Source organism: Canis lupus, chromosome 26, assembly GCF_003254725.2.
Source record: "Canis lupus dingo isolate Sandy chromosome 26, ASM325472v2, whole genome shotgun sequence".
Lineage (NCBI taxonomy): Eukaryota > Metazoa > Chordata > Mammalia > Carnivora > Canidae > Canis > Canis lupus.
In genome coordinates, this window is record NC_064268.1 from 36,979,011 (window position 1) to 37,005,137 (window position 26,127).

The 26,127-nt window shown below is 55.3% G+C and overlaps 2 protein-coding genes across 6 annotated transcripts in view; one reads left to right on the plus strand and one right to left on the minus strand.

The window, feature by feature from the left end:
* Positions 1-17,449, plus strand: part of PAPSS2 (3'-phosphoadenosine 5'-phosphosulfate synthase 2) — a 48,820-nt gene extending 31,371 nt beyond the window's left edge. Inside the window, exons 3-13 of one of the 2 annotated variants that reach the window (XM_025441435.3) lie at positions 1,058-1,293; positions 1,939-2,077; positions 2,836-2,954; positions 3,078-3,191; positions 4,819-4,930; positions 8,187-8,201; positions 10,673-10,878; positions 13,649-13,784; positions 14,924-15,192; positions 15,501-15,730; positions 16,132-17,449. In XM_025441435.3, coding sequence (XP_025297220.1) covers positions 1,058-1,293; positions 1,939-2,077; positions 2,836-2,954; positions 3,078-3,191; positions 4,819-4,930; positions 8,187-8,201; positions 10,673-10,878; positions 13,649-13,784; positions 14,924-15,192; positions 15,501-15,730; positions 16,132-16,273 — 1,718 coding nt within the window. In that variant the 3' untranslated portion in view covers positions 16,274-17,449. The remainder of the gene's footprint in view (positions 1-1,057; positions 1,294-1,938; positions 2,078-2,835; positions 2,955-3,077; positions 3,192-4,818; positions 4,931-8,186; positions 8,202-10,672; positions 10,879-13,648; positions 13,785-14,923; positions 15,193-15,500; positions 15,731-16,131) is intronic. The other variant, XM_025441436.3, reaches the window with a different exon arrangement.
* Positions 17,450-22,127: 4,678 nt separating this feature from the next.
* Positions 22,128-26,127, minus strand: part of ATAD1 (ATPase family AAA domain containing 1) — a 62,365-nt gene continuing 58,365 nt past the window's right edge. For all 4 annotated transcript variants that reach the window (XM_025441433.3, XM_025441432.3, XM_049102001.1 and 1 more), the window contains exons 9-10: positions 25,600-25,733; positions 22,128-23,833 (exon numbers count right to left, since the gene is read on the minus strand). In XM_025441433.3, the coding sequence (XP_025297218.1) occupies positions 23,713-23,833; positions 25,600-25,733 (255 nt within the window). In that variant the 3' untranslated portion in view covers positions 22,128-23,712. The remainder of the gene's footprint in view (positions 23,834-25,599; positions 25,734-26,127) is intronic.

A 26,127-nucleotide genomic window follows, 5' to 3' on the forward strand; every position in this document is an offset into this window, starting at 1 on the left:
GGCCGCGGCCGGGGAGCAGAACGCACGCCGTGGAGACTGTTTGCTCGCCCCCCATATGTCCCCTTTCCTTCCAAGTCGCTTTTTTAAGTTTATCTGGTTCTTTTTTTCCAGCCATCTCTGCGCCCAGCCTGGGGCTCAAACTCACAACCCCAAGATCGGGAGTCGCACACTCCAGCGACTGAGCCCGCCAGGCGCCCCTCTTTCCGAGTCTTCGTTCCCCTCTGTCCTTCGTCCCTGCTTCTCTGTCTCTCTTTCTCTCTCTCTATTTGGCCTTTTCCCTCCTTCCTGCACCCTCTGCACCTTCTCCGCGCCCCCCTACCTTTTCCTCTCCCGCGCCTGGGGGCTGCCTGACGGTGGCTTGGCACAATGCTACATTTTCCAGGTCCAGAGGTCTTTGGGGTGACTGGGTTTCTGCAGAGCTCCCTTCCTCCCCATGATTTCCCTCCTACAGAAATTATAAAGTGCGTCCCCCGCCAGTGTGCTTTGAAACCACGGTTTCGAAGAAAACCGCACGGCAACTCTGTTCTCATGGAGAGACCCCGGACACCTAAGCGTGTAGGGCAGCTCGAAACATGCCCGCAGCCCGGCTCGGGGGTCAGTCTTCATGTTTTGAGGGTCATTTTGGAAAAATCTTGAAGCCAAAGAGCCCTGATGCCAGATGGTTGTTTGGCAGCCTCCCTAAGGAAGGTGGCCTCCCAGCCTCCCGGGCTGGCCGTCCCTCCGTTCCAGCTGGTGGCTGTCGGGACAGGGACACGAGAACATGGTCACCCGATCTGGCTTTTTTTTCCGTCTGGATCTGCACGCACCATGTTCTAATCTTTAAAAACACTCTGCAGGCAAAATACGACGCACCAAGAACCATGTGTAGCCCCCCCCGCCCCCGGGCCCCCTACTTGGGAACCCCACTTGCTCTGAAATGCTGTTAATTCTCGTAGGCGACAGATGGTTATTTCAACGTTCAAAAAAAAAAAAATGCAAGTACGTGATGCGTAGTGAACTATGCTCTTTCTAGATCTTGGTGGGTTTTGACCTGAGGTCCAATGATTATAATGAACAGGTCTCTCTGGTGCTGGAAAAACCACAATAAGTTTTGCCCTGGAAGAGTACCTGGTGTCCCACGCCATCCCGTGCTACTCCCTCGATGGGGACAACGTCCGGCACGGCCTTAACAAAAACCTCGGATTCTCCCCCGGAGACAGAGAGGAGAACATCCGCCGGATTGCCGAGGTGGCCAAGCTGTTTGCTGATGCTGGTCTGGTCTGCATCACCAGCTTCATTTCTCCTTTCGCGAAGGTACCGTGATTGGCGACGCCGCCGAGCCCCGCGCTCGGTGCCAGGGGCTGGGGGGACCCCGGGGCCGCCGTATTTTCAATTTCCCCTGCCTGTTCTTTTCCCGCTGCCTCATTTCCTCTACTTAACGTTGCTTATGTAAAGAGCGGATGCCAGATGCCAGGGCAGCTGACGCGAACCCTCCCCCGCCGCCGGCCGACGCACAGCTGGCCCGGCTTAGAGGGAGGACGCTCAGCAAGGCCCGCCGAGGGCCCTGTGGTCGCCCGTGTCCCGTGTCCCGGGAGGCAGAGGCTCAGCTCGCTGCAGGGACCGACCGTTCGCGGTCTGAGCACCAGGTCGCACGGGCTGCACGGACGCCCTTGTCCGGAAACCGCACTTGGGGGACCCCAGTCAGACGCCACAGGCTCCGAACCCGCCCTCTGAATGAGATGCTCAGGTCGCCAGGCCCGTCCTTTCGCAGATTCTTCTCCGCGGGTTCCTCCGACGGCCCTTGGAGGCCCGTGCTCCCCAGAGGCCGACCCGGACGTCGCGCGGCCCAGGCTCCTGCCCGCCCGCAGAGCACCAGTGCCGGGGGCTCCCCAGGGCCGTCGGGCGCCACGGATTCCACGGCCAAACCCCTGCCTTACCTCCCCCTCGCGTGTCTTCCAGGACCGTGAGAACGCCCGCAAAATCCACGAATCGGCAGGGCTGCCGTTCTTTGAAATATTCGTCGATGCGCCTCTAAACATCTGTGAGAGCAGAGACGTGAAAGGCCTCTACAAACGGGCCCGCGCCGGAGAGATCAAAGGTAGGAGCGCCAGGCCGCAGGCCCCCCCCCGCCTCGGGCCGTCCCCCGGGAACCCGCCCGAAGCCTCGGAGACCCTTCTCCCAAACCGCATCCAGCGCACACGACTGTTTAGGGGGCCCCCGAGTAGTCGATACGGCCACGGGCGCAGCAGCACGTGGCTTGTGTTCTCCCACAACTGTCCCCTCGGCCGCGAGCAACAAACTTCAGACCTCCGAGCTCGGTGTCTATACACGAGTGTGCGTCGAGGGGTTTTTTGCTTCTTCTTGTCTCCCTTTGGGGTTCTGATCAGCTGCAGGGGGCTTGGACCTCATAATCTGGGGCTTTCTATATTGAAGACCCAGCTGTGAATATACACACACGCGCATAAATATGTATATAATACTCTTATTTTTCACTCTATTTGTTTCTTTACCTGTGGCCAGAGGTCAAGGGTGGCCAGTGATCCTTTCTGGTCTAATCTAAATTCTCAGTGTAATGCATCATTCCAAGTGGGTTAGGCCTCGCTGTGTAAAATGACTGTTCTATGGGCAGCCCGGGGGACTCCGGGGTTTAGCGCCGCCTTCAGCCCAGGATCCTGGAGCCCCGGGGTCGAGTCCCACATCCGGCTCCCTGCATGGAGCCTGCGTCTCCCTCTGCCTGTGTCTCCGCCTCTCTCTCTCTGCCTCTCATGAATAAATAAAGAAAATCTTAAAAAAAAAAAAAAAAAAAAAAGACTGTTCTGTTGGTGCCAATGTGGTTTTTGCCCCTGTGCCTTGCAGGGTTTACGGGTATTGATTCTGATTATGAGAAACCCGAAACTCCCGAGCTTGTGCTTAAAACCAACCTGTCCTCAGTGAGTGACTGTGTCCAGCAGGTGGTGGAGCTCCTGCAAGAGCAGGTGGGTGGACCCTCTCTCTCTCTCTCTCTCTAATTGAATAAAGCCATGAAAGATCATTCATTTCCCAAAGCAGTCTTTTCGCAGTTTCCCTTTCAAGTTGTTGCCGATTCTGCTTCATTTCAGAACATCGTACCGCACACTGTAATGAAAGGCATCCATGAACTCTTCGTGCCTGAAAACAAGCTTGACCAGGTCCGAGCTGAGGCCGAGGCGCTGCCTTCCCTAGCAATTACCAAGGTAGGACGCTGCAGGCCGGCCGCGGGCGAACCCGGCCCCGCATCCCTCATCATAGTCCGTCTCTTGATACTAAAGTGACTCTTGATAATAAGGAAGGTACAGATGAAGGAAATGCAACGTCCCTAAGAAAAACACTTCATCTTTGCCTTTTTTTCTTTTAAAGATTTTATTCATTCATTTATGAGACACAGAGAGAGAAGCAGAGACCCAGGCAGAGGGAGAAGCAGGCTCCCTGCGGGGAGCCCGATGCGGGACTCGATCCCGGGACCCCGGGGTCACGCCCTGAGCCCAAGGCAGACAGACACTCAACCCCGGAGCCCCCGAGGCGCCCCCCTTTCCCCCACTCCCTTTTTTTTTAGAACCTCTTTCCCAGCAAATCTCTCACCAAGAGCTGCCACAAGGTCGCTGACCGATGCCACGGGCAGAGGCAGGCTGGGAAGGTAACTTGGCATCTTCGGTCATGCCAACCGGCAGGCACCGGGCAGTATTGATTTGTTGGTGCCGCTGAGAGAAGTTTGTCCAGAGTGCAAGTAAAAAACAAAAAGAAAGAAAAGAAAAGTGTGTTTTTGGACAATCGAGGAGGAATTTGGAGAAAACAAAAAGCCACCCTGATCTAAAGTGATATGAATCTTTTTCTACTCTGCAAATCCCACTCTTTCCTAATGGGGTGGGGGGGAGCATAGCCCGGCCAAAGGACAAGGTGTGGACCGCTTTGGTCACATTGGTTTCACTGCCCAGACCGTGTAGGATGCAGCCCCAGCAAGTGCACAGCAGCTGCCTTTGCCTGTTTGTGGGTCAGGACTCGTTGGTCCCTACCAAGCGGTCAGATCTTCCCCAGTGACTTTTTGTTGATCCCTCATAAACCCCGGACATTTTTATGAGACGCGAAGTAAGCTGGGAACCTGTGTCAGCTCATTCATACTCTAATAAGTCATGACATTTATAAGCAGAGCCCCCCGACCCTACAAAATACGTGCTGAGTGCTCCAATGCTCCGGGCAAATGAGCAACACGTAATTATAATCCCAGTGCTGGGAGTTGCAATCAAATGGGCTGAAAGGTACAAAAGGAGCTCAAATATTCTAATAATTTGGGGGAGGGGGGTCTCGAGGTGGCAGGAAATGTCCTCAGAGCAGTGACCCATGCTTCGGGGCCTAAAGGAGGACTAGGAATTTTCAGGTGGGAGGAGGTGGAAATCTCTAAAATGAGCCAGCGGGCCAGAGCCTGAAGGGCTTTCAGTGTCATGCTAAGAATTTTGGACCTTGAGAGTCAGTGATTTCCCAATTTCAACTAACTAGTACATTTGGTGAAAATATGTGGCCAGACCGGAATTTTTGTAGGGAAAAAAAAGGGAAAGAAGGAACAGCAAATGTTAACCCGGTTGCACATGATAAGGACGTGTGCGCCCTGGGGTGTTCAGGTGGGTCACCCCAACCTTCCATCACCACTCTGCAGGAGGAAGGTTCTGGACTCCAGCCTACCCGCCTCCCCCACCCTAGATCCTGGGTCAGCCTCAAAGTGGAGCTGCCTTCCTTGTCCTGACGGCGGAATGAGAGGGGCCTGCCCTGGGGCCAGGAGGCGGAGGAACAGGGCGCGTGGAAACGTTCACCTGCTTTTGTGTTTTGCAGCTGGATCTTCAGTGGGTCCAGGTGTTGAGCGAAGGCTGGGCCACTCCCCTCCGGGGGTTCATGCGGGAGAAGGAGTACCTGCAGGCCATCCACTTCGACACCCTGCTGGACGGTACGGGCTTTGCCGATTCGTTTCTTCCTCCTCGTTATTAGAGGAAAAAATTGGTGATCGGCAGCGTTCGCGGGAACAGGAAATGTTCATTTTTGGTATCGATTCTTGGTTCACAGTCTTACTGTGGGGATCCTTAGAGGGCTTGGGGTGGTCTGATTCCATCATGTGTAGGGTCCACCGTTAGGAATGCAAAAAAAAGTGTTTTTTTTTTGTTAGCCTCTAAGGATTATTGACTACGTGAAAGTAAGGATCCGAAAACCAAGGGTTCATGGCAGGCCAAGCCAGGGGGTCCCGTCCGTCCTGCTCCACTTGCTCGGAGCCGGGGGAGGGGGGTGGAGGGGGGTGGCCAGGAGCCCTCTGCGCTGTGGGGCGGCCGGGCAGCCGGGGCAAGGACCTTGGGGCCCGGGTCCTTCAGTGGGCACGTGAGAGGGGCTGCACCCCCGGGCCATGCGGGGGCCCCGAGTCCTGGGCCCGGCCTGTGGTCGCCTCCTCCCCGCACCCTGAGCTCGTCAAGCGGGGCCCACGCATTGGGAGCCCCCGCGGGTGGTGGCCCGGCGGCACCGAGCCTGTGACACTCGGCCGGGCTCCAGGCAGGTCCCGGCCCCGTGTCGCCGCCCCCAGCTGAGGCCCCGCGGCCGCTCCCCCTCTGGCCGGCCTCCCCGGGGCCCGCCCGCCGCCGCGTGAGGATGTTGGGGCGCTGGGCCTGCGAGCCCCACGCTTGCCTGCTGGGCCGGGACCACACGCAGGCGGCCTCGCGTCCCTTCCTGAGCTGCGAGCGGCCACCGCGCGCCGGAGCAGACAGCCGCACCTCGGGCCCCGGACTCCCGGCTCCTGGCGGGGACGCTCGGCTGGGGTCAGCTGTCTGGGACCCGACTCTGCAGCCCCGGGGGCCCTGAGGATGCGCAAGCCCCCCCCCGCCGTCCCAAAGCCGCCCCCACCCCTCTGTACCCCAAGTAACGGAAACCGACACCGGGGAGGCACCGTTCTGCGCTCGGCCGTGTGTCCGTCTGTCTGTGCAGAGGCAGGACATTGTGGTGGGGACTCGAGCAGCTCCGGAGCCCAGTGAGGTGGCGGCCCCATGGCCCTGCCCCGAGTGACAGCTGTGCCTATGACCCCGACGGTCCCGTAGTAGAGGTTCCCTGTGTCAGCAGACTGGCCCTGCACACCGGACGGCCCGTGTTCTGAGCCCCGGTACAGGGTTCTTCTCCCCACATCAGTCATCGTCCGGCCTCTTAAAAAAACATGTGGTTTATTTATCTGGGGGGCGGCGGAGAGAGACGGAGAGAGAGTCGCGAGCAGACGCCGCTGAGCCTGGAGCCTGACGCGGGTCTCGGTCCCAGGACCCTGAGATCATGATCTGAGCCGACACCAAGAGTCGGGCGCTCCACCGGCGGAGCCACCCAGGTCCCTTAGCCTCTTTGTTAAAAAGCGAAATAATTTGTCATGTCAGTGAGATCTGCAGCGATGCATGCGCGCAACTGGATGAAGATGGGCTCCTCCGGGAGGGGTGGCGCGGCCCGGCTCCCACCCGCACGGCGGCCCTGCCTGGGGGCACCTGGAGGGACCGCCCGTCCCACCGCACGACAGTCCCAGCGGCTCCCTGGAGGCTTCTGCGCTGTGTGGACACAGTTAAAGTCCAAAAAAAGTGATATTTGTGTATCTCAGAAGGTCGAGTGAGCTCTCATTCATTCATAGGGATATCATTTAACTTTAATCAGTTCATGGAAGTTTGAGTCGCCGCCGACTGAAAATCTGGTTTCTGGGGCCACAGACATGTAGCCGGCGTCATCTGCCGTCAAACAGTTGCACATTTCTTGATCACCTGCAATCGGCAGGCAGCGTCTCTTTTCAAATTTGGCCCGGGTCTCCCAAAAAGACTTTGTTGGTTTTAATTTTCTCAAAAGTTCCCCTGAAGTTAAAAAGCAAAACAAAGAAGAGCCAAAAAAAAAAAAAAAAAAAAAAGGCTACTTAATCCAAAAGGAAAAGAAAAAAAACATTTTTTTTAAGTGTTTCTGACGATTACACGAGGTTAGTCCCAATGTCACCGAAGGACCTACTTTCATGTTGGTTCATTTCACCACCTTGCTTTCCACTGGACAGATAGTTGGAGGCTGTCACCCATCTTCCAGCCGTGAATATCTCATCTAGATGGAAAATGGAACCTCAAACTCACGTTCTTGACGGGTGGCATCCAAGCAGAGTCACAACACCGAGGCCTCACGAGACCTGACCATTTGGTGTTTTTTTTTTTTTTTTTTTTTTTTTATGATAGTCACAGAGAGAGAGAGAGGCAGAGACATAGGCGGAGGGAGAAGCAGGCTCCATGCACTGGGAGCCTGACGTGGGATTCGATCCCGAGTCTCCAGGATCGCGCCCTGGGCCAAAGGCAGGCGCTAAACCGCTGCGCCACCCAGGGATCCCCGAGACCTGACCATTTGACGAGAAGTCGCCCCCAGCGCTGACTTCCCATATCCACCACCGCCATTTATTCAGCCCCAATGTGTTCTGACCCCAGCGTTGGACGCAGGGTCACATTCAATCCAGATAGCACTACTTTGAGGATATTAGTAACTCACGTGAAGCCTGGATTCAAATCCAAGCTATTCTGGTTCCAGTTTCTGTACTTGCTCTGCGAGGTTTACTTCCATGTCCTCTAAAACGTCTGGGATTTTTTTTTTTAAAGATTTTATTTACTTATTCATGAGAGACACAGAGAGAGAGAGAGAGAGAGGCAGAGACCCAGGCAGAGGGAGAAGCAGGCTCCACGCAGGGAGCCCGACATGGGACTTGATCCCGGGACTCCAGGATCACGCCCTGGGCCGGAGGCAGATGTGCAACCACTGAGCCACCCGGGCGTCCCACGTCTGGGATTCTAGAATGTTCCAGTAGCAGTTAGCTTCTTCACCTGCCAGGGCCTGGTTTGGGACTCCTGAATAGTAGTCGTAGCGTCACGTATGTGTGAGAGACGACTCTTCGCTGAAGCTGGAGGTGCTACTGACATGTGTTATAATTATTTCAAAACAGATAATCATCAGAGTCATGCTTCTGGATTGCCCTGAGCAACATTCGGTACAAATTCTGGTTTCACTAGTTTTTTGCTGTCGTATATTCTTTAGAGCAGTAGCAAGGAGCCCGGGACATCTTATACGTCGTATGCGGGGCGTGTTGTAGTAGGAATCTGTTCTCTGACATTGTTGCTTTAAGATCATCTCGGTGGAGAGCTGAAAACATGTTTCTTGTGTTTGTGTCTCTCTAGGCATGGCCCTTCCTGGTATGTACTTCAACTTTCCAAGTAGTTAAATCATTATAATGAGATACTTACATTAATTGGAAATGGTTAACAACATAATTAAAAAAAAAAATCCAAATGAATCAGTTGAAATTGTTAACAGTTCATGATCCATCAGTTATAATTGAATAATAATGCCAAATTCTTCTGTTAGAGTCCAAATAACAGGAAACTTCTGGATCAGATGCAGCTGTTGTTTATAATGTCGTATTTGGCTGACAAAGTAAACTCGTTTCTAAATTATTGTTGTACATTCTGTCCCTGAGACTTAAAAAAAAAATGCATGATCCTTTCTGCTAATTACTTCTGCTGAGTGTTGGTCCTCAGTTTGCAAATCTGGATTTTTTTTTTCCCTATTGCATTTATAAGACATTTTTAATTGTCAAAGGATAAATTAATTGATTTTAGGTGCAATTTAAACGGAGGCACCTGGCTGGATTGTGCTTGGTTTGATTATGCATGAATTTGATTTCAGGCTATGATGATTGATAGTTATAGAACCGAGAATAAACATACGCACATACATAAACTTCTACATCTTACCAGATGGAAAGGTGGAGTTCTGAAGGTATCGTTTATCGCTGGTGTTGTTTTCATCATTCCTGTTTTCCTTTTAAAAAGCCTAGTTAAGGGATCCCTGGGTGGCGCAGCAGTTTGGCGCCTGCCTTTGGCCCAGGGCGCGATCCTGGAGACCCGGGATCGAATCCCACGTCGGGCTTCCGGTGCATGGAGCCTGCTTCTCCCTCTGCCTGTGTCTCTGCCTCTCTCTCTCTCTGTAACTATCATAAATAAATAAAAATTAAAAAAAAAAGCCTAGTTAAGCTCAAAGCCATGATGAGACCCCACCTCCCACCTGCCATAATGGCTAAAATTAACACCACAAGACGACAGGTGTTGGCGAGGATGGGGAGAAGGGGGACCCCCTGCACTGCTGATGGGAATGCAGACGGGGGCAGCCACTCTGGAAAACAGTGTGGAGGGTCCTCAAAAAGTTAAAAATAGAGCTGCTCTAGGACCCAGCAATCGGACTGCTGGGGATTTACCCCAAAGATACGAAGGTACGGACTCAAAGGGGCACGTGCGGCCCGGTGTTTACAGCGGCTTTATCTACAACAGCCGAGCTGTGGGAACAGCCCAAGTGTCTGTTGACTGATGAGTGGACAGAGAAGATGCGGTGTACACACATCATATATAATGGAATATAAAAAAAAAACCATAAAAAAGCCATAAAAAAGAACGAGATCTCGCCATTCGCAATGACACAGGTGGATCTCGAGAGTACAATGCCAAGTGGAATAAGTCAGAGAAAGACAAATACTGTACAATTTCACTCCTGTGTGGAATTTAAGATACAAAACAGATGAACACGGGGGCGGGGGAACAAGGGGGAGGCAAACCGTAAGAGACTCTTGACGATAGAGAACAGACTGAGGGTTGTTGGAGGCGAGTGGGCAGGGGACAGGCGGGTGAGGGATGGGGATTGGGGGACACACTTGTGATGAGCACTGGCGGTTGTGCGTAAGGGATGAATCACTGAATTCTACTCCTGCAACAAAAAAAAAAAAAAAAAGGAAGGCCCAGTTGTGCTTTTTCCTGAGGACCCAGAATGCTGGTTTACTTACGATCCTTTTTTTTTTTTTTTTTTTTTTTTTTACTTACGATCCTTTTAGAGCAAGATACTTAGCGTAGAGGGGGGAGGAGTGTGATCACTCTCCCAAGTCAATGCGGGAACTTTAGTAAATCAGCCTTACATGGTTTTCCCTCCTCCGTGTTTTCTGACTGACGGGTCCCGACTGCAGCTGAGCTAGCAAGGGCTGTGATCCCCCGGGGAGTGTTCTCAGCGCCGTGTAAGAGGTGATGCTGAGCCGGGACCACAGTAGACTGACAACGCCGGCAGGACCGCTGGCCTGGGGTCCTCTCTGCTAGTGTTCGTTGTCTGAGTTTTGTTTTCTCTTTCAGGACAGGTGTGTCGGTAGCACAATTAGAGCCTAAAGAGATAATATAAGAGACTTGCCAATGTTCTTACAAGGTTCATTTCCAAGAAAGACTAGAAGGTTTTTGTCTGGGTTTGTTGGCCAGCCTTTAGTTTTGTGTAATTGGCTTCTTAAAGTCATCACACTCTCCGGTGTGTTGAGGTCAGGACCACGCTTTCAAAAGGGAACTCAGAAGGGAGATGCCCCTTCCTCATCCCCCAAATTAGATCACTCCCTGAAGCCACCTCCGCGACTTGAAACTCAGCCCACTTAGCACAAATGCCCCGTCTCTTGCGTTGAGGAGCATCTCAGGCACTTGTCATCCCAGACTCTCGAGAAGTTGGTGTGGCCAACGCAGCCGTGTGGGGTTGAGGGCTTCCTGCCCTTTGCAGGGAAGGTTTGGGATGGACGCTGTGCGCACCCTTCAAGCACAGCACACCTGGCATCCCATGGTCACTGGTCACCTGGCTCTTCCTACAGATGGGGTGATCAACATGAGCATCCCCATCGTACTGCCCGTGTCTGCGGACGACAAGACGCGGCTGGAGGGGTGCAGCGAGTTTGTCCTGACGTACGAGGGACGGCGAGTGGCTATCTTACGGGACCCCGAGTTCTACGAACACAGGAAGGAGGAGCGGTGTTCCCGCGTGTGGGGGACGATGTGTGCGAAACACCCGCATATCAAGGTAGGCGGCAAGACCCGTGGGAGGGCTTTCTTGGTCTCTTTCCTTTTTATCCCATCACGAGGGCCTGGGAAAGGCCGGGGTCAGGTGGAGGCCTGGCAGCCCTTGCCTTCGGAGATCTTTTTAGAAAGGGGTAGAGGTGCGTTTCCGTCTGAGGGCCGCTCTGAACGACCCGCTGGGTCGCCAGATGCTGCCAGGCTGGCTCCCTCAGTGGGAGGGACACAGCTGCCCCGGGTGGGTGACTTGGTCTGGCGTCTTGAGTAAAGACCAGAAATCAGAGCCACGGCTGTGCCCCCAAACCGGAGCTTGCCGTGCTCTCCGTCTCGAAAATTCACTGGGGCATGGGTCCGGCCAACAGCCCGAAAGAGACTCAAGCGCGTGCTCTGTGGCCAGTTGCGGGGGTCGGTGACATCCCTTCAGTAAACGAAAATCAGCGCGGATAGTGGCCGAGTTTCGGGGGGAAATAGCACATTTTCATCGGTGGATGTTTAAGATCCTAACCCTCTGGTGGGGATCGTTTTGAGTCTGTCCTGCCCAAAGGCAAACTCGGCGAAACCTCCTCCTGACTTCTGCTCGGTGGGGGTGGAGGTGGGGGTGGGACTATCGTGGGCTGCTGGGCGCACCTCATTTCCCATAAAGGAAAGTTTGTGACACTGAAGGGAAAAGCCGTCCCCCACCCCAGAGCAGAGCCGGAGGGTGGAACCGTTACGAGCCACGTCCAAGGAGGCGCCAGAGTCCGCGTGACTCCAGGACCTCTTCCGGCTCCTGGCCCTGCAGAGTGGATGTTGGAACGAACCTACTGGAATCTGTTGAGCGAATATTTGGTCTTGTTTCTCGCCGCGTGTAGTGTGGCAAAGGTGGGAAGGGCTCTGTCGAGGCCCGGACACCGGCGGTTAGTGAGCACAGAGCCCCGCGCTGGCTGCAGTGCCCGCCCTGCGCACCGGCGCCGGGTCGTCTGTCGGGTGGTCCGCGAGGCCCCGGCTGGCCTCGAAGCTGCCGGACCCGGGGCCGCCGGAGGACTTGTGTTCTGGGCCTTGGTGGGCCCGTGTTTCTTTGTGGTCACTGCGGTTGGTGACCCGAGAAGGGAGGCTGACCTTCGTCCTCCCACCCTCAGGCCCGACCTCCACGTCCCCCCCAGTCGCCCGGATGAGAAGCCTCGGGAGGCTCTCGGGCAATGATTTCTCCTGCTGTTGTACCCACAGCTCCGGCCTGGGGACAGCTGGAGCGCCCGGGGACACAGACGCCCTTTGTCCCACCCCAGAAATGCCAAAAGCATTGGTTCAGCATCTTGAGGCGGAACCACGTTGGGGGAAGGTGCCCCCCCCCCGCCCCACAGAGCAATAGCGGGAGCCCCCTCGCGTCCACCACGGGTTACCGCACCCCTGGGACATAACCGGGGGTCTTCGTCCTTCCGTCCCACCCTTCCCCTCGGGCGCCCACTCTTCCCGCCAGTCCCCCCCACCCCCGGCAGGGGCCAGGGTGGGCACAAGGGAAGCCCGCACGTGTTCTGTCCTGGTCTCGGCCGGCGGCGCCTGGAGCGTGACCTGGAAGGTCAGTCCGAACCCCTAGGTTCTGTGCCAGGACACGGTGCTGTGGGGACAGTGCGCTCCTGGCCTGCAACCCACCCGCCTTTGCTGTGCGCGGACTTCCCTGCGCCGCGGGGGCGCCCTGGGCTGGAGGTCAGAGACCCCGGCCGCCCGCCGCAGAGCCCGCTCACTTGGTGGGTCCCCAGAACCAGGGCTGCCCGGCTCTGTGACCCTCACCCCCGCCCCCCCCCCAGAAAGGCAGGCCGGCGGAGGAGGCGCAGTGCGGGGAATTCTGGAGCTGCAGGTGCACAGGCCATGACCTCCACCTGCAGGCGGACCCCCGAGCACCAGCCCCGCTCACTGCTCCCCAGAGCCTCCTTCCCAGGCGAGGGCGTTGGGGGTAACCCCCGCGTCTCCCTCCTCCAGGAACCTCGAGGTTTCAGAGCTCGCGTGCAGGGCCTTAGCCCGGGTGGGGTGCATTTCCTCGCAGGCTGCACGGCAAGGCTCTCGCTCTAGTCCTTTGCGTGTGAGCGTCCGGTTTCCTCGACGCCCTTCTTTCCCCATCGAGGGGTCTGGGCGCCCTAGTCGAAGACGGTTCGAGAAAAAGAAGCTTTCAGCGAGTCGGCCTGTGCTTAGCCTTGGACGTGGATGAGGCTGCGAACTGCTGCTCTCTGCACGTTCGAATCGGAGAGAACTAGGGAGGAAGCCGCCTGCGGGCGCCTCCTTCCAGGCTGAGCTTAGCGGGCGTCACCTGCTGGAGAGCCACCCGCCCGGCCAACCCCGCGTGTCCACCCGGGCCCGAGAGGCCAGTCCAGGGAGCGCCGCTGCGTCAGGAGTGTGCGAGCCGCGGTCCCCGGGGAGGCTCGGGAGGCGGGGGCCCCGACCCCGACCTGCCCCTTCTCGGCCGGGCGCCCCGGCTCCGCGCGGCTCGAACCCCTCACCGCCAGGCTCGCGCAGGAAACCGGGGCCGCCTTCCGCCAAGGGTGTTCTTGGGGACGGGGCACCCGGCCCGGGGCGCTCTGCGCGTTAAGCGTCCGACTCTCGGTTTGGGCTCAGGTCGTGGGTCGGTGCTGAGTGGGGACGCTGCTGGGGCTCTTCTTCGCCCTCTGCCCCTGCCCCGCTCTCTCTCTCCCAAAACGGAGATTATGTGTATGGGACTCGAGAGACCAAAAAGTCTGAGAAAACGTTGTTCAGACAAACTAGAAGTCGACACTCCTGTCTAACAACTTGACCAATGGTCTTTCCAGATGGTGATGGAAAGTGGGGATTGGCTGGTTGGTGGAGACCTGCAGGTGCTGGAGAGAATACGCTGGAACGATGGGCTGGACCAGTACCGCCTGACGCCCCTGGAGCTCAAGCAGAAGTGTAAAGAGATGAACGCCGGTAGGTCGGGGCCCCCGGGTCCCGGTTGGGGCTCCTCGCCACCCTCTGATTACGGTCGGAGACACCAGGAACCGCACGTCGATAGTCTTGGGAGGCTCGAAGGCCCCGTCCGGGTGCGTGCCGACCCCAGGTGCTGCATCCTGGAGGGTGGAGTACATCACGTGCAGGGAGAGCGTGCGGCGCTTAGACGTGGGCCCCCACGCAGAGAAATACCCGCCGCGTGTTTATCAGGCATAAACACAAATTGCAGAGCAGCAGGTGCAGCATAGTTTGGGGAAACACAATAAATGATAAAAACTGTTCTTAAAACCGCAAGGTACCTCTGTGTCTAGAAGCGGGGGTCTCTGGCGCGCCCCACCCCGGAGGTGACAGGTGCCTCGTGGGGACGCGGTGAGACCCAGAGGCCGGAAGGCTTTCATGCAGTTTTGAAAAGGGGAGAGAAAAAGTCAGGATAGGATCATAGGATCATGATGGTGTTTTACACCATTTCATGGACTCCAGAAGGAACGATGAAGCCTCTCAGGAGCCCACCACCAAGCAGAGTTGTTTTGAAGATTTTTTTTTTTTTTTGCAGTGAAGGTGAAATCTGTTTTTAGGTCTTTAGGTCGCAGAGACTGTCGCGGGCGGAGACGCAGGGTCGGCTCAGCCTGAGCCACGCTTGGCAGCACGCGGCTTCCTTTCTTTTTTCTTTTTTAAGGATTATATTTATTTCTTTGGGAGGGAGAGAGAGTGAGAGACGGAGGAGAGCGAGCACAACCTGGGCGGGGGAGCCCCCGGGCCCCCAGGGGCTCCTCTGTGGGGCCGGCTCCCCGTTAGGGCTTCCTGCCTGTGTCCCGCCCGTGGGCCCCTCCGAGGAAGCAAGGAACCCCCGGGGACTCCGGTGGAGACCGAGGATGGTTTTCAAAAGCAAGTGGCCTAGTGAGTGCACAGTAAACGGAGCGGTTTCCTTTCCTCTAAGAATGTTTTATGTTTATTTTTACGTGATCTGCACGCGCGCCGAGGGGCTCGAACTCACCACCCCGAGGCCAGAGCCGCCCCCCTGCCTTCCCCTTGGGCCGCAAGGCCGGGTTGGCTTTACCGGGGGCGGCGGCCAGGGGCCCACGTGCGTTGCTCACCGGCCTCGCGTGTTCCCGTCCCAGATGCGGTGTTCGCCTTCCAGCTGCGCAACCCCGTGCACAACGGGCACGCCCTGCTCATGCAGGACACACGCCGCAGGCTCCTGGACCGGGGCTACAAGCAGCCCGTGCTCCTGCTGCACCCGCTGGGCGGCTGGACCAAGGACGACGACGTGCCCCTCGAGTGGCGCATGAAGCAGCACGCGGCCGTCCTGGAGGAGGGCGTCCTGGACCCCTCGTCCACCATCGTGGCCATCTTCCCGTCGCCGATGCTGTACGCCGGCCCCACGGAGGTGCGCGGCCGGGGGCGGGGGGCGGGGGGCTCCCGCTCACGTCGGAGGGCCCTGAGCAGACGCCGGCACCTTCCAGGCTCTCTCTTTCCAACCTTCTAAAATAAAAGGTTTCATGTATTCCTGGGAGACCCAGACCCAGAGACAGGGGGCAGGGGCCCGGGCCGGGGGAGAAGCAGCTCCCCGCGGGGAGCCCGACGCGGGACCCGATCCCGGGACCCGGGGTCACTCCCAGGGCAGAGCCGAGCGAGTCTGTGAGCAGGGACCCAGGAGTCGGCGGGCGCTGACCGGCTCCCACGTGCCGTCCCCAGGTCCAGTGGCACTGCAGGTCCCGGATGATTGCAGGGGTGAACTTCTATATCGTGGGCCGGGACCCCGCAGGGATGCCGCACCCCGAGACTAAGAAAGACCTGTACGAGCCCAGCCACGGGGGCAAGGTCCTGAGCATGGCCCCTGGCCTGACCTCCGTGGAAATCATCCCGTTCCGGGTGGCGGCCTACAACAAAGCCAAGAAGGCCATGGACTTCTACGACCCGGCGAGGTAGGTTTCCGGGCTCCCGGACCGCGGCGGGGCCCCTACCGTGACAGGCGCCCCGATTCGTGCCCCCGGAGGTCCGGGCCCCTGCGCGTCCGTCCGCGGCCCTCAGGCTCCCTCCCCGTCCCCCTCGCACCTGCACCGCGGGGGGACTTCGGGGCCGGGCCAGCTCCCTGCTCCCGGAGCGGCGGCGGCAGGTGACCCTCCCCGCGGGCACAGCAGGGCCCAGAAGGGCCCCGAGTCCCGCTGCGCCGGGTCCCCTCCTCTGCAGGCCCCTGTGCCCAAGGGCGAGCGAGCCGCCCCTTCCAGAGGCGCAGCTGTTTGCAGGAAGGGCCTGCAGCCCCCCCGGGGTGTCTCTGGGGCGCGCGTGACTCACCCGCTGTGCGCTGCGTGGCCCCCCGTGACAGGCACAACGAGTTCGACTTCATCTCGGGGACGCGGATGAGGAAGCTGGCGCGGGAAGGCGAGAACCCCCCCGACGGCTTCATGGCGCCCAAGGCCTGGAAGGTGCTGACCGACTACTACGGCTCCCTGGAGAAGCGCGACTGAGGCGCCGGGCCGCGCCCTCTTCCCGCCGCCCTGGCCCCCCCATTTCTGTGATTAGACGCTCTGTGCACAACGGCTTCGCGGTGGCTGATTGCGGGTTTTAGGATGAGCTAGAGATCGTCTGCTAATTTAGGGCCGGCCCCAGAGAGACGAGGGTGGGACGGAGCCCCCGGAGCAGGGCAGGCCGGGGCGGGAGCCCTGCAGGGCCAGCCGCCGTGTGTCCCCTACGGCGCGGGCCTCGGCGGGTCCCCGGTTTCCTTAAAGCCCTGGTGGCCAACACGCCAAGCGTATGTCGGGCCGTGCCCACGGCCACAGCGGAGCCCATCCGCCCAACCTCCCGTGTCCAGGTGACCGAGGGCAAAGGGCCGTTCTCCGCCCTACGCGGGGTGTGGCTCCTGGGGGGGCTCCGCCTCCCACGGCCCGTGCCCGGGCTCCCAGGGCCCAGCCGCTGAGCACGTTGCACAAACTCAGTTGGCGTCATGAGGAAGTTCTGGTGGCCCCGAGGAGCTTGGTCCCCAGCCTGGTGCTGCGTCTACACCGTGCAGCACAGGGGCCGCCCCCGCCCCCGCCCCTGCCCCGGCCCCCGCTGCTTAGCCAAGCTCCTTGCACACCAGGCCCGTACCCAGCAGTCTCTTGGAGGCCGCAGGCCCAGAGTCCCTGACCCTGCTGACCTCGCTGCTCCAAAGACTCCCGCGGTGCCCACAGCTAACGTCCTTGGCTGCACCTCCTGGCGGGTGCCCCCCGGCCCTGATCCCGATTCCTCGCTGCGGAGAACATGTGAGGACACTGTAGCCTCGTAGCTGGGTCTCTCTGGAAGAGACAAACTGCAAAGAGAAAACTGTGATTTTTGTCATATTCTCAGTTAAAAACAAAACAAAAAAAACACTGATCTTAGCTAATGAAAGCTCTTCTGGAAATCAATGACACACAACGGCCACAGCAGCGCACGACTGCCTCTCCCAGTCCAGTCGGGCCCCTCGGAGGCCTCACTGCCAGTTTTAGAGAACAGCGTATTTATTGAAACCATGAGAAGGGACAAAGTGCCTTAATCGATATATTTTGTGATTTTTTAAAGATCTATTTAAAACTGCTTTTCTGCTCTTCATACCGCACTTAGTGCAAATGACTATTTCTCTGTACCAGTGATGCTTCTGTTTTAATAAATGCCTCAAAGTGAAAGTGGTGTCTTTTGTGCCTGTGACACGGACCAGGGCCTGGCCAGGGACCAGGGAGGGGCTCCTGATGTCCGCGGGGCTGCGGGGGCGGGGGGGCTCCTAATGTCCACGGGGCACGAGGATCTGACCGAAGCTCACCCGCCGCCCCAAGCACCCCCAGGCAGGGTCCTGCGTGGCTCTGAGCCCCTCTCCATGGGTGCTCTGCGGTGAGAAGGGGAACCTGCCCCCCCCGGGACCCCAGGCATCGGGCCATGGGCTGCTTCTCCTCCCTGCTGCGGCCCTCGGGGTCCCACCGGGGAACAGCCGCCCAGAGCTGCCACCTGCCGCCCCCCTCCTGACACCCAGAGCCTTGCCTGGTTCCCTGGGCGGTAGGAGGACAAAGTAGGGCAGGAAGTGGGTGAGGACATGAAGATGCAGGTGCCGAGGGGGATGCCAGGCTGCACAGGTGGGGACCGTCCCCAGGGGCCCCTGCAGGTCACTGGGTCAGGTGAGGGCGCAGCCTGCTAACCTATCGGCGCTGAGAGACATCCTGGTCCCCTGGGGAGAGCAAGTTGGAGTTTGTCGCGTCGGCGGTCAGGGCTGCTGCTGCTCTCCAGCACTTTCCTGACGGTGGGCGCCCCAGGGCGGCCCCAGGGCGGCCAGTGCTCCGGCGTGTGGGGGGCTGACGGGAGAAGGGCCCCCTTTCGCCTGAGCTGGATGCAGGTCTCCACCACCTAAGCACGTCCTCACTAGCAGCACGCACCAAGGACCAGGATATGGAAAACTTCTTTTTCCTCCCCGCTGCATGCATTTGGGTCTTGGATGAATACTATTATTGGGCCTCTCACTTATTTGGAAAGAAAAAAATCTTGCTTTATATGCACTTCATAAGCCTGCTTTCCAGACATTGTTCAAAGGTAAAATTCAGCTCCCCACATGCTGACATAACAGTGGGCTGCTCTTACGTACCCAGCTTGCATCCGGATTTGGTATTTTGGACTTGTTTAAAGATTGGCTCCTACAAGTGTGTTCACCAAAACGAACCTACATTCATGAAGGGTATTAGTCCCGTGAGCCACTAGGGAGGCTGCATCCCCATCCTGTCCTCCGAGGGTAAAAAGCAATTCTAGAAAGTACCAGATCTTTGCGTAAACAATAAAGCAAGCTTCCAACTCCCGAAGTCGGGGAAATAAACCCGTTGAGTACGCAGAAGCCTTGGGGCCCACGCAGCACCTGCAACCTGGCACCTGATGGCCTATTTCATAACCTGCGCCTCATCCACCAAGGCTGACACCCACCGGCAGCTGACAGAGCCTCGACTAGGAGGGCCGATGGTCAGTCAGCATGGCCGGGGGTCCCGCCCTGTCCCGCAGTATGGCCACCACTGCCACCACGTGTGAGCAGGGGCGGGAAGGTAGGCTTAGGGACCTACGGCAGCATGCCCACCCCCGTACACACAAAGTGAGCCTAGAAGTGGGCCACAGGAGAGGGTTTTCCTAAGCACACGAGCGCCTGCAGCCGTATTCGCTTCCTAGCTCCCAAAGCACTTCCATAGGATTCCTAAAACGATCCCAGAAGGTACACGGTTTGATTTCTATTCACAGACCAGGGAGCAGGTGCTCAAGGAAACAGACTTTGCCCAAGGCTACCAGGCCGTAGATCTAGGTGGCGTGCACACACACGTGTAAAATTATATTACGTATGTATAAGAGTTTCACAGCTGGGATCGAAACCTATAAAGTTGGAAATGAACTTCACATGACAGAATTGTGCTAGAAAGTGGGAGGACATGAACGGCCTTCACTCGCAGAGTGACAAGGGAAAACCGAGGCAGAATAAAAGTGATGCTTCCCACTAGCCGGGAAGAGTGGGTGCGGGGCCCTTCACCAGCTGCCCTCTGGGGGGGGAGATGGGGCCTGCAGGGGAGTGGGAGGCCGGGCGCCCGTGTACGCGGCGGGCGAGGCCCCTGCGTCTGGCCGTGGCGTGTGGAAGGGCAGGCCTGCCTCAGCGGAGATGTGGCGGGGACGCAGGGACGTCAACCAGCTGCAAGAGCTAGAGACACATCACCTTCACAAACCATCCGCCAGGTGACAGTCCCCTCCCCGGGCCCCCGGCGTACGTGGTGAACGGGGGGCTCTAAGTCCTGTGCGTGCTCCTGGTGACCGGCCGCCAGAGCCCGTGCGACCTGAGCCCTCGCAACGCCTGAACGGCCGCCAGCAAGAGGCTGCTGCCGGACAGGGCGGGGGTGCAGTGGGGGGCTGGGGGGCCCAGGCCCGGCCGACTCCCCGCAGCCCACACCCGGCGCGGCCGGCCTCCGGGAGCGGGGCCACCAGGCCTGCGCCACAGCTGCCCGTCACGGGGAAGGTGCGCACTCCTTGGACGTGAAGCAAAACCCAACACTGGACTCCGGGCCCGTGTTCTGTTTGTACCCGTTACCTGGAACAGAATAGATCACAAATGGAAAGTGCTCACTCCGCTAGAGCTGGACACGCCAGGTGCGCTCCAGCATCAGGTGAAGGCCCCGGCCTGCGGGCTGCGACGGAGCAGTCCCTGGAGGCTCAGCTCACACTCCGCTACGCCCGCGAGTCAGAGAACCACCTCCACTGAGCGCGACGTATGGCTCCCTGCGACCAGCTGTCATTTGTCATTTTTTACTTGGCCAGCCGCCTCCGCCGCCGCTCTCCATCTCCTTTGGTCGAAATACTGCTGTCTTGAGCATGTAGCCTTGAGGGTGGGGACATCCAGGTACCCGCTGTGCCCCGTTCGGGCCACGGTTCCTGGGGGTCGTCCCCGCAGCTCCAGGACCGCGAGCAGGGATTCTGACTTGCGCTCGCGCCCCTCCTTGCAGGATTCAAGAACGGGGCAATGTAAAGACCAATGGACCTACCTAATCCAACGGAGGAAGAAAGGCAAAGATTCTTGAGCAAGTCCTGCTACAAAGCCTTCGGGACCTTCCTAAGTCGTTCTTTAAACTTCCTGCTGAGCTCAGAGGCTCCCACAGCCTTCGGGGGGGCCCGATTGCTGGTGGGTGGCTCGCGGCAGGACTGGCCGGGCCCTCTTCCGAGACTGAGCCTCTGGCCCCGTAGGCAACGCTCGTCTCCCTCCGACGCGTCTGCGGAGTTTGCTTCACCGGATGACAGGTCACCGAGCCCACTCGAGTACCTTCGCCGCTCCACGGAAGCTACGCCTCTCGGAGACACGACAGTGTTGCAGCCTCAGCTCCGAGGCTCGCGTGTCGCTGATGGTCTCGCTGGGGCTTTGGCTCTGGTTTGGAGCCGGCGGTCAGGCCGGCACACGGCGTCCCGGCTACGGTCCACCAGCGTCACCGGCCCCGCCGCCGCGTGTCCAGCAGCAGCTGGTGCCTACAAGTGTTCTCCGGGGCAGGAACCGCCAATTCCCGGTCGCCACGGACACACACTCCCAGCGCGCTCTGCCACCGACCCCTCACGCTGCGGGAAGCGTCCACGTCTCCAGCAGCGCGGCCCAGGCTGCTCTTCCTTTGCTAACTGGACCTCTGGGTCTGCTTGCAGCTGCGTCCCGCGTCGGTGCCACGCACCTCAGGGGTTTCATGAACGTGAGGCGTCGGATGCAACTTCCCCCTGTACACGTGAAGAGGGCTCGAACTTCTGAGCAGGTCCGCGAACCCTGACGGCTGAACGGCCGGCAAACTCGGCGGACGTCCTCCGAGGTCTGCTCTAAGTGGAAGGACTCTAGGCTTCGGGGCCGGATGCACGCTCGGCGTATCGCAATTCTAGCCCATACTCTGACCGGAAGAGAAGCTAGAGAGAGAATTATAGGGACGCCGGGGGGGGGGGGGGGGGGGCTCAGCAGTTGAGCGTCTGCCATCGGCTCAGGGCGTGACCCCAGGGTCTTGGGATCGAGTCCCATGCTTCTCCCTCTGCCTGGGTCTCTGCCTCTCTCTCTGTGCCTCTCATGAATAAATAAAATTTTAAAAAAGAGAGAGTCTCTGTTACTGAAAAGAGGCTGTTTTCTTTCTCAAAAACAGGCTGTTTGGCAGACACCAGTGTGCAGAAGTAATACAACCAGTACTGAGGGCCCCACTCTGAGCAGCGCCTCGCCGCGCCAGCTCCCCACACCGCCCCTTCGCTGGGTGCCACCGTAGCTCCGTGTTGTAAATGAGCAGCGGGGGCTCAGGGACGTTAGGTGACTGATGCACGGGCACAGGGTTAGTTAACGGGGAGCCTGGATTTAGACCCAGGCGGTCCGACTCCACAGCTGGTACTCGGAACCACCACCCACGAGGGTGTATCAAGAACCTCGAACCCAACGACCTGCGTCGAAGGCCTGTCTACAACAAGCACAGTTCTTCAGGGTGATATAAGAAAGTGTCCTCGATTACCTTCAGGCCCTAAGATGCCTACGAGTCACGGCGGATGGGATTAGTGTGTTTCTCTAACTTTATTTGGTGATTAAAACCATGATAAACTGTACTACCGGATACTCTGAATTTCAGAAAGGATGTGATGCATCTTATTTTGTATCAGTATGTGCCTTCAGATTAAAATTAAGTCATTACCGAACCCTGTACAGAGACACAATAATGACTGGATACTAGAACGCACATTACAAGAGTGTAAAAGCTACACAGTGAAATAAGATACTCAGAGGACAAAGTTTATGGACTAAAAAAAAAAAAAAACACCCCAATTTTACATACCTGAAAAAAAACAAGTAGAGAAAAATTGATAAAGAGGGACCTCTTTATTGCATTATTTATAAAATAATAGTACAATACAGTCATCAAAAATGGAGACGAAACTTTATTTTTGGTGTCTTGTGTTCTGCAGCCAATTTTCGATCATCTTCACAATCCTCAGGACTTGCTTTTTTTTGTTGTCCAGAGTGCGTCCCTGCAACCCCTGTCCCGCCCATCATTCAAAGCACAATGGAATAAACCCTCCAACAGGTTCCGTGAGGGACTTCCTAGCAAATAAATTAATCCAATAACTCATGAGTAAAGACTTACAAAGAAATACAATAAAAACAAAAATAATTTAATCTTTCAGATGGTTCACAGAAGGCACCTCAAGATTTTATTGTGCTATTTTCCTCATGCGGTGATTTTAAGTGCCTGTAATAGAATTCTGGTTAGTGAAGTTTTGGACAAAAAATGTTTCTTATGTAGGGCACATAGCATCGGATGACCACGGATACAGTATGGGGATTCGGATGTGTATATTTGTACTAACTAGGGCACAATTCATAATATGCTAAGAAAACTTTAAAAATTAAAGTCATAAAATGAGTATTTTTAGCACATTTAGTAACAGCTACTTGTTTTAAACTATCATTTCATTTCGATGACCAAATTATATTTGACCATAATTAAAGAACATACAACTTTAAAATGACATTAAATAACCATGGTTACAACAGAACTATGTCACATGAAACGAAGAAAGGAAAGTCACATACATGTACTGAATGGCACTGTGGTTTTCAAAGCCATTCTTGGGCAAGGCTTTCAATCCATCCGTAGGCATCGATTTAAAACATGTCTCTAACTCAGTGTGGTTCCAGAAAGAGGTGAAATCAGTGTTGATCACGCGACTGCCTGCCAATCATTCGATGTTGATCACTGAGCAAGTATTTTTGATTATCCTGACGACCATAATAACGGAGCCACAACCAGAAACGGAGATGTGGCCGGCTCCAACTATTCCACTGCAGAGAAATGGTCGACTTAAAAAAAACAAAAACAAAAAAAGGCTGAAATAAGTGGAAACAACTGGAAATGGCTGAATCACTGTACCTTTAGACACAACCATATATCTCCGTTTTGCCATATACTATTTGGTACTTTCTGATTCAGTAGTTGGGGTAAAAAAAAGTTTCCATATTCAAACATATCTACAGAATATCAATATAAAATGTGTGAATATATACATTTAATACACACACACACACACTCTCACAGGTTGAGACATCAGCACTTACCCACACCCCCCTTTCTCCCGAATGACTCAATGCATCATCCTTGAGACCAGCTAGATGCTCTGAGGCTGCAACATATGGCTACGGAGGTCAAACACGAGCACCCCCTCGGGCTGGATTAAATTGTTCCTCCTCATGATTTCTGACAAGTAGTAATACCGCTTATATAATAACTATATCTCAATAACTTAGAATTCAGAGTATAAAACCAGTGTTGTGAACAGTTCACTCTCTCACTGGGTGAAGAACATTGATCTTTTCATTCTTTTTCCACTGAAGGTAAGAGAGTGCATCAAACTAGATCACATTGAACTGTACAAATGATCTTTACTCTTAATCTAAACAAACATGTGTTAAAACATTCTGAAATGCTGCATCCTTTGATTTCTTCATTTTTTCAATTGCCCGATGCAGGTCCTGTTGTTGCACGGGCCGGATTTCATCTTCATCGTGGCTACAATGCAAACAAAACAGCCACATGGTCAAATGACTTTGTTTTTTTTGTTTTTGTTTTTGTTTTGTTTCTTTTGGTCAAATGACTTTGGAGTACACCTCCCTCGAGTATGCTACCAACATCAGAACGTGAAATCTCTTTCCCACCAAAGTCCCCCAAAGAGAGCCACAATTAACCACTTTCTGTGAATTCTTTCAGGAATTCTCTAGGCAGATGCAAGTCTGCAGAGATTTTTAAGAAGCACTGACTGCTGGGAGGTAGAAGCCAAAATGGCTGGTTATGAATACACATCCGAGGGGTGGTGCTGAAAACCAAACACCTCCCACTGAGAATCGAGTGCAGAGTATCAGCAGAACGGAGAGATGTTAGATACAGGTGTGCAGTTTATCTAAATGGGAGTAGAATTCCAATCAAGATATCAAAAGTAGCATTCGTGGGCATATATTCATGTACATAGGGCAGCACGGGACAAACTGAAAATAAAATTATTTGCTATTAACAAAAACCAACTACTCAAAGTCCTCCCCTCTTCAATGATGAGAAAAACTAAATCCAATATACAATGTCTCCTTGTTTGTAATTTACAGACACTTAGGATAAGCCAAGGCTATCAGCCAGATTTTTCATATTGAAATAGAAAATTTCAAAGGCCTTCAGGAGAGCAGAAAAAGTGGACCTTTATGATTAAGGTAATTTATTCACACAAAATGTACTCATAGGTTGTTTTTTTGCCTCTCTTCATTATCTCACACGCAAGAATAGAAACCTTTGGAAAGTAGACTTGGCTGGAGTCAGAGGTCAAAAATATTCCCAAGGTTAGCATTAGGGTAGTTCAACTAGAGTAATCTGGCAACAAATAAATGAAGTGACCCTCTCTATAACGGGGCCCCCGGGAGCACTAAAGGCAGGTGCAGAACGAGTGCACACATGGCTAACTTTTCTACGCCAAGGGAAACATTTTTGGTGAAGCTCACTATGGCAATGTACTGTAATTAAAAACACAGCACAAGAGGCAAATCCAGGTCCTGCGGAGTGAAAGCCTCAGGGGGGAATGAGGAAGGGGCCCAAGAAACAAAAGGGCAAGAGGTGGAGAGCTCATTCAACACAGGCCCACATGGGTCTGCTAAGAGTTACGGCAACTCTTCATCAGAAGGTATTCTGAGGACGCACGGTGCTCCGCTGGCCCTTGTGCGGGTTGTGGTTCATCAAGGCTAACTTATTCTGGTTTTCTAATGTCTTTGCTGAAACAGGGGGGTACGAATAGTTTCTCAAACCAATGCTTGGAAGTTTGCTGCAGTGACAACAGCTTCTTTGTTTAGTAAACACATCCCTGTGAACAAGCTGAAGTATAGCCCCCAACAAAGGCCCTCACCCAAGGCCCTCACCCCATTTCCATGTGAAATTCTGGAAGACCACAGGAAATGAGATTAGGAATTTAAGGTGCAAAACAAGCGAGGAGCGCTGGAGAACGAAGCTCCCTCTCAGAGGCAGGGAGCTAAGCTCCTATCGGCTTCCGGTGACCCAGTCCCTGGACATTCGGTGCAAAGTCAGCTTTTGTCTTCCTCTTCATTCCAGAGCCTCCTCATGACCCACGTCTCCAATTCACTTTCAGAAAGAACTTTCTTTTAGGGAAAAAGGCAATTAATACAGTTGGGGTGAGCATTAATTCAAGTTCACCTTGATCCCATAAGCAGCATAGATATTGTAAAGAAAAATGAACGAATGCAAAAGCTCTAAGATGGTCTGACAAATACTAGAGCTCATACCTTTCCTCTGATGTAGAATTCACATATTCCCGGACACACAGGAGGGCAGCGTCTCGGCACATCTCTTTCAGGTCACTGCCTGAGAAGCCATCTGTCTCCTGGGCAACTTCTAACAGGTCCACATGCCTATCCACCTTCAACAGGGAAAAAGAATATAAAAAATGTTGCAGAGCATAGATCAAACAGTCTTCTTAAAAAATGTAAAGTATACTGGGATAGCAGGGGAGGAGGATCATCAGTTTCCAATCTTTAACTATAAAAGCTGGAATTTTGAAATCTGATTTTCGTTAGTTGTCACAACACCTGAAATAGTGAAATAAACCCTCATCAGCCGTACCACACAGGGATGAAGAAGAACAGATGCACAAACACTGTTGGACTCTCTCTGGCGGCTCTCGGGAAGGTCCTGAGTTGACCCTTCCCTACAATATATTCCACAGATGTGGCAAACAGCCTGTATCAGGTCCTAGTCCATTCCCACAAACATCTCAACTGAAATACTTGCTTTCCCTTTAACTGCAGTGCTTG